The sequence below is a fragment of the Peromyscus eremicus genome, chromosome 11 (genome assembly GCF_949786415.1).
Source record: "Peromyscus eremicus chromosome 11, PerEre_H2_v1, whole genome shotgun sequence".
Classification (NCBI taxonomy): Eukaryota; Metazoa; Chordata; class Mammalia; order Rodentia; family Cricetidae; genus Peromyscus; species Peromyscus eremicus.
The window spans coordinates 13,134,516-13,146,683 of record NC_081427.1 but is presented as its reverse complement, the minus strand read 5'-3'; the positions used below and the strand labels follow the sequence as shown (position 1 = coordinate 13,146,683).

At 38.9% G+C, this 12,168-nt stretch overlaps 1 protein-coding gene across 2 annotated transcripts in view; it reads left to right on the top strand.

Moving 5' to 3' along the window:
* Nucleotides 1-12,168, top strand: part of Marchf11 (membrane associated ring-CH-type finger 11) — a 106,108-nt gene that overhangs the window by 75,580 nt on the left and 18,360 nt on the right. Inside the window, exon 3 of one of the 2 annotated variants that reach the window (XM_059276205.1) lies at nucleotides 6,281-6,473. The exons of the other annotated variant lie outside the window; for it this stretch is intronic. Coding sequence (XP_059132188.1) covers nucleotides 6,281-6,473 — 193 coding nt within the window. The remainder of the gene's footprint in view (nucleotides 1-6,280; nucleotides 6,474-12,168) is intronic. 2 annotated transcript variants of the gene reach the window in all.

Genomic DNA, 12,168 nt, shown 5'->3' with positions numbered 1-12,168 from the left:
ATAAAGCTGAGTTAATTAGTAATAATCTTTTTATAAGATCACCATCATTATAGTTTCAGAGAAATTAACATTATTTTCTAAGAAGAGCAACCAACATGGACCCTCACACAGTGCTATTAATTCTGGCTGTATGCATCATCTGTATCTTTTTGGAACAAATGAATGCACCTCTAAAGAGTCCCTGTTCAGAAAAGACATAATTTGTAATGCATGTTTAATTATTTTCTAAATTAGTTCAAATTAAAGGGATTCAACTCCTTGAGATTATCTTCCTTATGTGGGTATATCTCAGAAGCTGTAATTTCCAGACTCACGAAGTACCTGTGGATGCCCCTGAGAGTTTATGTCAGTCTTAGCTGGCATCGTGCTGGGTTGCCTTTGCTGGCCATGGTTTCCATTCTCTCGGCCTTTTCCGTGATTGTTGTGATTGTGCCAGTGTCTTTCTTGTCTTATGGTACAGGCTTAAGCAGGTAGAGAAAGGACAAGAGCAGATATAGGAAGCAGAGAGGGAAATTTGGAAATACTTTAGGCTTTTAGAGACATATCTCCATTCACTGGTGGTTTGGCCAGACCCAGGACTTCATGATGATGGATGTGAAAAGGATGATCACTTGCCAGTCACATGGATAGGAAAAACCACTTTAGGTATCCTATAGTTCCAGGCACTGATGGGTGGGTTCAGCAGTGTGGTGAGTATGAGAGGATAAGTTTCCGCTTCAACCATCACAAAACCCATGGTCTGTGTAAGATGTTGAGACCACAGGGCTGTCTGTAATTGAAGTGAGAAATAATGGGCATTAAACAGATGCATAAGAGAAGGAGAAGGAACATGCTCAGTTCTCAAAGTGATGAATGACATCTGAGAGAATTAACTGAGAGAGGTCTCTCCTTCCCTTCTTCTCCCATCCCTTTGTTCTTGTTCTCTTGCTCCCCCTTGATCACCTTCTCTTACATTCTGTAGCAATTGTGTGCCAAGCACTGAGGGTTCATGTTGATCTGCAGAGCTCTCTTTGATGGAATTTACAGGCTTCTTCTTCCCTTAGGAATGTAGAGCTAGGATTACACAGAAGAACAGGGAACAGTGTTCAGCCACAAGCCCAGCTATAATGCTCTTCCAGCAAACCACAGGCGACAGCGTTGGAGAATCACCAGAGGCATGTCATAGCACTGCGAACAGGAGGATATAGAGATATATGAAATTGTCATAAAGTTCACTAGAATTATAAAATCTAACATGTAAACAGCATGATTGCAGGAATCAGACTGCCTGAACTTACGCCTCAGATCTAGTCCTAAATGGGATAAGACTTGGAAAATTGTTTAGCTTCTTGTCTTATATCTCCTTTAGTTTTCTTTCTTCTTTTCTTTCTTTCCCTCTCCCTCTTGATTTCTTTCTTTATAAAATACCAAAATAAAATCCAGTTAATGGATAACAGGTTTATTTTGGTTCACAATTCAAGGGTATCACCCTGGCAGCAGGAGTAAGTTGAAGACACTAGTTACATTGTTTCCACAATCAAGCAGTAGAGAATAATGAATGTTCAAGGTCAACCATGTTTTCCCACTTTATGCAGCCAAGGACTCAAGCCAAGTGAATGGCACTGTCCACCTTTAGGCTGGGTCTGTTTTGAAATGTTCTCTAGCAAACAGATTAGCCCATCATCTTTAAATTCAACTTTACTCATCTTCTCAAGACATTGGCAAAATGAAGCCAGATTCTTGGCCAAAATATCACATAATTGCCTCCTCATTCAGTTCCTGTAGAGTCCTTGTTCCCCCTGAAACCTCATGAACCAGGGCCTCTGCTATTCACATTTCTTTTAGTATTCTTGTCTTCTAAGCTCCCACCAGAATGGCCAATTATGCATGGGTTCTAACATGCAAAGAGTTTTGAAGCACAAATTGCCAACCTCTTTCACACTTCATTTACAAAACAATTGTAGAGGTCTAAAACCTTCATGGTCAGTGAGGTTTATCATAGCAATGACCCTACTCCTGGTACTAATTTTATATTTTAGTTATTTTTTTTCCTGCTGCTATGATAAACTGTCCTGAAAAAAGCAACTTAAGGGAGAAAAAGTCAATTTTGACACACACTATGCAATCCATAATGGCAGACACTTGAGGCAGCTGGTCACATTGCTTCTGTAGTTAAGGAGAGAATGACAAATTGTTGTTCTCAGCTAGTTTTTTTTCCTTTCTATGCAGTCAAACACCCAAGACCAGGGAATAGTGCTTCCCAGATTTAGGGTGGGCTCTCCCACCACAGTTAACCTAATCAATGCAATCCCTCACAGACATGGCCAAAGACCAACTTAATCAATAAAATCCTTCATAGTCAGGTCCAGAGACTTGTCTCTTAAGTGATTATAAATCCTGTCAAGTTAGTAATCAATATTAACCATCATGTCATTTTTACTTCCATTTACTTATCTTTTAAAATGATGATTGCAACTCTCTCACCAAGTTGTTATGATAATTCAATGAGTTAATACACAAAACTTAGAACAATGACTGGCATATATTGGCCCTATATGAATGAAAGTTATTATCATTAAATTACCTCCTGGATACTCAATGAGGGTAAACATCCAACAGAGGACCTTCTTGGTCCCAATTTTTAAAGGAATACTAGTTTGTTGTACAGACACAGATAGTTTTTAGGACTATAAATCAAATATTATGGACTAACGTGAAATAACACGTATGGAAAGCCAATTTAGGTACTGATGTATCATCTTTATACTCATTCATGGCATGATGCCAGTGAAAAATGTACACACACAAGAGAGGGGGGAGGGAAGGAGAGAGAGAGAGGAGAGTGGAGAAAGGGATTATATGAGAAAAAAACCCTTTGAGACAAGGTCTCATTATGGAGCCCTTGTTATTCCAGAAGTTACTAAGCATACCAGGTTGGCTCAGTCTAACGGCAATTTCCCTCCTTCCCTGAGGGCTGGGATTTCAGGCATGCACTACTATACCTGCTTCTCCAGAGGAGAAAATTATGTTTCACCATTGAAAACTTTGGCTCAAGTTTCAAATGTTTTACAAACTGAAGTCTAGTCCTTGGTTACCATGAGGTGGAAAGACAGGCCCCAAGACGGTCATCGCCTGCTTTTACTGTTCTGTCTCATGGTCTCCGAGCTGAGCCTATGGGAAGTCTCCTACTTCTGACAGAAAAGATGCTGGCTGAGTTCCCTTCCCTGGAAGACAGAGCTATTTTTCCTCTGGGAGAACTGAGGCAACTTTCCTTTCTTTTGTACTTAACTCTAGAAATATGAGAGAGCTGTAAAGAGAGGGCAAAGAAATTACCAAGATGATGTTACTGTATCAAGGGAAGCCCCCTGTGTCCATGACCACATTCCATAACTTTGGCTTTGACAGTGTTTGTCATCACTAGCCATTCAGTAAAGCGATGTGATGTTTAGGGTGCATCAGCACATGAGGTACATAAACTTACTGGATAATTTGTTTGTGTTGTTAATGGAGAAAGAAAGTTAATTGAGTTATTCACAGAGTGATACCAGAAAATTACAAAGGTTCCGTTATAGAGTATATAGAGTTTTTTCTCTAAGTGTAAATTTGAAAATCCCCAGCAAGAGTAAATGTCTGTGATAATAGTACATAATTGACCCTCCCAGTGCAACATAATCAAGTTATTATTTCCTTGTAGCTTGCTCACATGATCTTAAACACATCTATTCAAATTGCAGGCATTCACGTGTTCAGCCACCTTAAATTTGGCCTCAACCAGACAGGAGCGAAGCATCCATATTTCTTTCTCCTGGAAGTGTCCCTTTACTCATTTGGCATCTCTGCCATGGAGGGGCATATCTCATAGGTTAGAAGTTTGGCAGGGCAGTGGTGGCGCACACCTTTAATTCCAGCACTCGGGAGGCAGAGACAGGTGGATCTCTGTGAGTTCAAGGCCAGCCTGGGTTACAGAGAAAGTTCCAGGAAAGGTGCCAAAGCTACACAGAGAAACCCTGTGTCGAAAAACTTTAAAAAAAAAAAATCAGAAGTTTGACCTACAGACAAGGTTTAACTGAAGCTGACTTTTTATATATATATATATAGTACATATATAATAGATACATACAATACAATAGAATACATATTATATATATATTGTATGTATATATACAATGACTTACCTTGACAATTAACTGTTTGACTTAAACTTCACTCTTCCATTACACAGACTATTGGAAAAAGAAAAATATATACCAGTGAATAAGACCATAGTTGCTGAATCCACTCACTCATTTTTGGTTATTTAGGCGTCCTGCGGTTCAGTCCTATGTGCTTAGCATATGAACTTTCAGATGAAAATCAAGTATACACACACACACACACACACACACACACACACACACATACACACACACACATACACACACACACACACCACCACCACCACCACCACCACCACCACCACCACCACTGCTCTGCAAACTTAGAAGTATGAGTTACTTTAGAGCCAGTAGTAGTGGCGTATTCCTCAGTGGTCAAGAGTTTGTGCAGCAAGAGAATTGTGAGTTCGGTGCTGTGACCGAAAGCCTGTCTGAAAAGCAACCCCACCAAACAACCCCCAAACGTATGCTTTGTTTTATGTTTTGTTATTATTCACCTGTAGTGATTGTTCCAGGCTAAGGTCATGCATGCATATGTGGCAGCATCCACTTAGGAGGCATGCCCGCTTTCTGAGCTGCTTGCTGCGTTGCTGTGTTTAAGGCAGACTTTAATAGAAATCCACAGGAAACAAGAACAAGTGGCAGTGGCACTTCCTGTTTGTTAGGTGACAACAAGCTTCAGATGCTTCACCGTTAAAGACCTAGCAGGTGGGACTAATGTGTTCCTAATTACACCAGGAAGCTAAAGGCAAAAGCAAAAATACACTTGAAACACAACCCTGTTCACTTATAAAGATGAAATAATACATAACAGTTTATTATTATTTTCACATTTGCTAAAGTTATGAAAGAAAACTCCATGTTAAAATGAAGGATGTGTTTATCACAGTAAACAACTGTCGACTGTTGGTTCTGTTCTTTGTTAAGTAAATGACTGTAGAGCACTGTTTTAAATGTGTGTTGATATTTAACCCATATAGAGTTCAATAATATATCTGTCAATACTGGAGGTCAAGTTCAGATTTAAAATACTACAATTGGATCATTTGGTTATCTGCTCTTGGGGTATGTGTGAAAAAGAGAGGGAGGGAAGGAGAGAATATAGAGGGAAATTACAAGGGAGGGCCGATTCACTGTTGAAGAGCATGTACATTCAGACTTAAGGTAAGTTTGGCTTTTAAGAAAACTCAGATTTATTGAATGAACATATTGGGGTGAGCTCCTTTGGGGAAGATTCTTCAATGAACCCAACATAGCAGCAGCCAGGCCTTTCCTTCACAAACTGAGTAGGTTCTTATGTGTTTCATTGCTTATGAGTCAACCATCAGTTCATGTCTTGTGTATTTCTCAAGCATATAAAAATGAGAACATGATTAATTGATCTTAACCTAATAGGACCACTGATGGATATTTTGAGCACCTGTAATTCCTCTCAAATATGGATACTTAGTATATTAAGTCACTCTTCATTGAATGCTGTGTGCTACTATGGTTTCATGTCTTTCTAAGATCTGCCATTGGTATACAAATTCTAAATCTTGGTTAAAATGCTCCATGGCTTACCCACTGATAATAAGAGCCAATTATGTCTAAGAATGTAAGATATACCATTCATAGATAAGAATAGCTTTGTGATTCTTGTATGATTATTTTAATGTGTTACTTTCAATTACTGTTTGTACTGTTGATCACATATAGTTTATTTGCTATTTTTACATTCTTCTACAAGAACAAGAGAGAATTTTCCCTTTCTTAAAAACCAAATATGATAAGGGGAAAAAAAGCATGAGATAGAGGAGTCCTCATTGTGTGTTGTCAGAAGGTATTTAATTTCATGTGGGTATGTGATTTCCAGGTACCAAATATTCCTGAGCCATTCACACTCAGTGTTATTATCTGGACTAAAACCATATTAAACTTTGAAAATGGTGAATTCATGAAAATATTGGAGTCAAAGGCAATTCATTAATTATTATCTGCTTGTCTACTTTTTTATATCCTGGATATAATGGAGAAATTCATTTGGGGGATGATCAGGTTGAAAGGGGTCTGGCATTGTGAAGAGAAACTCTAAAAATGTAATTTTTTTCTTCTCTTTTTAACTCTGCACAGCACCTTTTCCTTACATGCCTCTGTTTTTCTTTTAGTGGCAGAGCATATCTATAACACTGGTTGAGAAAGTTCAGATGATTGCTGTAATCCTAGGATCCCTGTTCTTAATAGCGAGTGTGACTTGGCTCCTCTGGTCAGCCTTCAGCCCCTATGCAGTGTGGCAGAGGAAGGACATCCTTTTTCAAATCTGCTATGGAATGTATGGTTTTATGGATCTAGTGTGCATAGGTAAGACCACGATGTTAAATATTCACAAACTGTCAGTAATGCATCTCTTTCAGCACCTGCATTTTTACCAGTCATGTCCAATATACACAGAATGTTGCCATATAAATTATCTTGACTTCTGGTTAATTATTGGGGCAGGAAGAGGAGGTTGCCACAACTTGGCTGCTTCCAGGGTAGTTTGAAAAGAAAAAAATAACAGACCAGTGTTCATTTAATGTGGCATATTTTGCAACCAAAAAGAAGATGGAATGGTTTGAAGAGATTACATGGGGTGAGCAATGTTAGGATTGCCATTTGTTTCTAAGGAGCAAGAACAAACCAGTACCCTTTCCAAAGCTGAGGAAGCATGGCCAATGCCAACAGCAACATTGTGGGTTTGCAGAGATGACTGTGCCCTAAAAAACCTGCTTCATAATTGGGGCTCAGATTCCTTTGGGAGCATAAATGGCCCCTCGGAAAGTTGAGGGCACAGGACAGTTTTCCTTGTTTACTTTTCTCTCATTGTGCTTAATAAATTCAGTGTCTGAAAAGAGGGAAAGTTTCCTACTTTCCACAAATATTGTTAAATCAGACTTTACAGGAAAGGTTATGCTTATGGTTCACTTGACCAATGGACAGAAGTTGACTCAGGCAACAATGTGTGGTGTGTGGTGTGTCTGGTGTCCTCGCAGGCACTGTGAAGGTGACAGCTGATGGGGTTGGGAGAGCACCTGGAGGAGGGCACCCTGGAGAATATGCTGCTTTGAGTTGGTTTTCAGGCTCCTGGGTTGTAAAAGGGACTAAATGGAAAGGTAGCCATGATATAAAGCAACGGTTTTCTCCAAATGTGGTCCCCAGACCACTGGCAATAGTAGCCTCTTGTCACCTGATTAGAAATGCTGATCACCAGGCCCACCCATTCCAGACCTACTGAGTCAGAAACGTGAGAGGTGGTGCTGGCATCTCTGTTGTCCACATTTTCTGCAGTAGTGATGAATACTCAAGCTAGAGAGCCAAAGGCTCTTGGGAAAATGCTGTGTGTGTGAGATCAGATGACTTTGTTTCTGATCCCAACCAACATCTGCTTGAGTAGATCTGCTTCATCTCTTCATCCTCTGTCTTTCTACCCACAGAATGGAACAATAATTTCTACCATGTCAGTCTAAATAAAGGCAGCACGAAAGAACCCCATTATTAGTAGGCAATCACATATGGGATATGTAAGCACAAGTCAAAAACACCTGAGTTAATCTCAGTCACTTGAACTAATGTCAGTACTTAGGAGAGTCTAAATTTAACTAGACATTTCTGAATCCTCAGTTGTTTTATGAAAGGAAGTTTATACACATTTAAAATGTAACCATTCTGGCTTTCCTTCCTTTCTTTCTTCCCTTGTCACTAATACAAGACCATCAAGAAAGAAAATGAGGAAATTTCAGGCTCAAGAGAGAAATGAAGGAGGCAGATGTTGTGAAGACAGTAATCTAAGTGCAGGTTTCCTGGGTAATTAAACTGATCATACATATGAGGACTCCACAGTAAATGTGCTAATACATATTCAAGTGCTTGGAAAATCCCAAATCTCTCTTCAAATTTAATCTCTAGGGCATTGCTCTAAATAAAGAGTTACGAAACTCTTCTTCACACCGAATCCCTCAAGCAGCTCAGAGAATGTGTTTACTCTTCCAATGTCTGTTATAAAATGGGGTATGCTTTTTGATACCACAAGGGACGTGCTTCCTTAGCCTGGAGGAAAGGATTTTGAAAATTTTCACCATAAATAAAGGATAAATTCAGGAGAAGATACATCTATTTACTCCTTAGTGTGAACATTATACGTACATCAATAGCTTCAGTTTTGTATTTTTGTGAACTAACTAAAATAAATTTAAGAAAGAAAGTTAAATACAACAAACAAACACTATGGATCACTGGGCTCAAAAGTTAGCCTTGGGGGAAGGTCGAGCTGCCTTTCCTTACCTTTTTGTAAAACTAAGAAGGACTAGATGCCTCCTAAGTAGGAAATCACTTCTGTGAGTTTAGCAGTGTGCATTCATTGCTAAGTTATTACATGTTACTGTCAGCATTTCAATTAAGATTATTAGAACCCTGCTTTCAAGAGCGCAGGCATGTGAACTAGTGATCTTGGGGAAATACGTGCTATATTTCGGCTCCTCTTTTAAAATGTGAATATTCTCTCACTTTACAAAAATCAAGTTTCCTAGAAACAAAAATAGTTGCCATATTTTCTACAGACATTTTAGAAAGTGAATTTTTATCTGTGTTATAAATATTGAAAACACGTTCTGTTGTCTTTTGGCTCCTCAGACCCCACTCTCGTCATTCAGTGATCTATTTGCAGAGTTGGAAAAACTTTAAATAATTCAGATTGAACATTATTTCATTTGGCAACCTTATTAATCAGTATATTTTAGAACTGTGAAAATGTTACTTTTTTTTTTACCCTAAGAAACTGAGACAGTAACATAGTAAAGGATGCATTAGCCAGCTGAATTATGGCCAGTATCAGCTCCAGCCAACATTACAAATTAATTTAAATGTCTTCTCATTAAAGGTACACACTAACAAAAATTAAATAGATTACACCTTAAAACTACCGACAGAAGACATAGAGTCTCAGTAGCAAGGAGATTTATAATTTGGAATTGAGTTTGCTCAGCTCAATTGTTGCGCATGTTCTGTGTCAAACACAGTGCTAGATGCTAGGAACACAAGTGAGGTCCGTTGCTTTACTGCCTCCAGAAAGGCATGACCTCATATGGACGTGGAGGTCTTCAGAATCAAAATGATGTCATCCTGTCAAACCCTAATAATTAACCGACAAAATGCTGTGTAGGAGCACTGTGCAGGAGAGCTCATTCGAATGCCTGGTAAGGACCATTTCCAAATACTATACAACCACAGCTTTGTACAGAGGCCAGCACAAACTCACACAGAAATTACCTCTGTAAGGACATCTTACCCAACAGGCTACCTGTTTGACCTTGAACTGGTGTCTCCCTTGGTATCCATCATTGATTATAGTTGATTCTAACCTCTGTGGCCAAAGATTGTTATTTCAAAGTATTTTATCTACCTTCCTTCATTTTTCCTTTAAAAAGTTTTGCCATCTACTGTTGTTCATTTTTGCTCTTTTTGGGGGCCTACCACCCAGCTTCCAAATAAGTCACACACAGAGGCTTATTCTTAATTATGAATGCCTGGCCTTAGCTTGGCTTTTTGCTAGCCAGCTTTTCTTAACTTTAAATTATCCTGTCTATCTTTGGCCTCGGGGCTTTTCTTACCTCTGTGAATCTTACTCTTACTCTGTGGGTTGCTGTGTAGCTGGGTGGTTGGCCCCTGGAGTCCTCCTCCTTCTCTGGCTCCTTCTCTTCCTCTTCCTCCCAGATTTCTCCTATTTCTTCTTTCTGCCTGCCAGCCCTGCCTGTCTCTCTCCTGCCTTGCTATTGGCCGTTCAGTTCTTTATTAGACCATCCGGTGTTTTAGGCAGGCACAGTAACACAGCTTCACAGAGTTAAACAAATGCAAGAGCATGGGTGTTCAAACATGTAATTGGAATACAATGGGATGTGATGTCATGGGCGGGCAAATGGTCATTCAATGGTGCAGGGAGTGATCCCTGCTTTGGTACTGCATGGAGGGGAATTTTCAAGGAAATTTCATGGAGGAAGTGATAGATAAGCAAGCTAATGGCTGATGCCTGGTGAAAGCAGAAATGCCCCCTTCCTCCCACTGGAGGAAGCTGCACTGTTTCTCCACAGAGAGGGCTTAGAAATAGTTGGAAGGATTTTTACAAGGTTTTCAAATTTGCTTATTTTTAAACTAGAAAGAACAGATTGACAGTTTTGAACGTTCTTTTAAAAAATAATCCAGAAAAATACACAGACGATTATTATAGAATAAAAATTAAAATGTAGCCATTTTATGAAATGTGTAAGAAATCAAATCATTAAACAGAAATTTAAAGATTTTTAGAGCCTGTTTCCTGGGCCTAGGAATAAACCCAGGGCATTGTGCTTGCTAGGGAATTCCTCTACAACAGAGATAAGTCCTTAACCCCAGAAAACATCCTTAATTGAGGGCATTTGATTACTCATTTCCTGATACATTGAATTTGTTTGTATTTAGATTTAGCATCTTGCTTTTATTAATGTTTTAAATTCTCCCAGGGGCCAAAGTTGAAATATTGAGATCATGGTCTGCCACGTAGAAATTTCCATAGATGTGAAAGTGGTCCATAGCTGCACTGCTGAGTACCACAAACATAGTTAGGTTTGTGGATTGTGGCTAGTGAGAATGAGAAAAATAGATTTTTAAGTTTAATTTTGTTTAAATTAATTTAAGTAGACATATATGTAATGCTGTTGAACACCATACTGGTCCAGATGACAGAATGGTCAATGTATAAGTTGAAATATTATAAGTATACTACAAACAAGTTTCACCCTGTTGGAATACATGGGCTGCAGTTCTTAACAATAAAGGGACTTAGTTCTGAGAGAGGAGTAAGGTTCAAAGGGGTTCAAAAAGACTAAAGGAAGAGTGTGTGTGAGAGAGAGAGGGTTGATGTCAAAAGAGAGATCGAGAGCCACAAAGTGGAGTCGTGCTTGGCAGCTGTCCTTTCCTGGTACCCTTTTCTGAACCTCTAAAAGAGACTTAGGAAGTTTATACAGGAACTGAAATTTCAACCTACATTTGTTGTACAGCCCACATTTGTTTCTGACAAGTGAAATAGGAAAAGGTATTTAGGCATCTCTTTTGAGTGGATGCCAGATTATCATTATTCACAGGACAACCTGATTCTCTGAGATATGTAGTCAGAGATAGTGACTTAGGAAGAAGTATAAATTAATATAGGCCCTTGCTGGCTTTTCCAAGGAAGATTTGTGCAGTGGACTAGGGAAGATTAGAAACCCCAGAAAGGAAAAGCCAGCCAGTGTGGGGCATGGGGGAGGGCATTGCCCAGAGGATTCAGTATTTCACATTGCCTATTGAAGTGATAGAAGATCATACACCCATTGATTGTGTGATCCCGAGGCTGTGCTGTGAGAGGAATATATTTATTAATGACTAACTTGGGCATTCAAGGAGATGAAAGGACGTAGGATCAGTTTATTACCTTGCACCTAAAATGAAGGTATTTCCCCAGCCATTCCAGTTTCAGGAGGAGTGAGAATGTAAACATTGTAAAAGCAAGACTAAAGCCATGTTATATCAATGGGATCCCCACAGCTTCATTTAAAAAGGAAACCCTCTGTCATTTACATAGGCATCCCTGATGAGGGACCTTATTTGTGGTAACCGAGGCAAATAATCCTGAAATATCTTCTTGCCAAAAATTACACATCTTTATTTATGTAATATCATAGAGTCAGAAAACACATTTTAAAAAAGTCTAATAAACACCATAAGTTGGTGGCAAATCCACATCTGTGAAGGACAGGTTTTGATCTTTCCTGGGATGTTATGGAGGGCACTGATTATTGTTGTCTTCTTTGAAAAAATGAATTGACATTGTTCTTTTAAAATATTTTTAACTATGCACAGATATATATTTTATTTGTTCTTATAAAATCTGTAGTTATCAAAAGGCCACCTGGCTCACACCTCTCTTCTTGATGTGATACTTCCTTTGTGAAAATGTGCATTCTCAATGTTTCAATGTATAACCAATCATTTTGTTCTTATAAACACA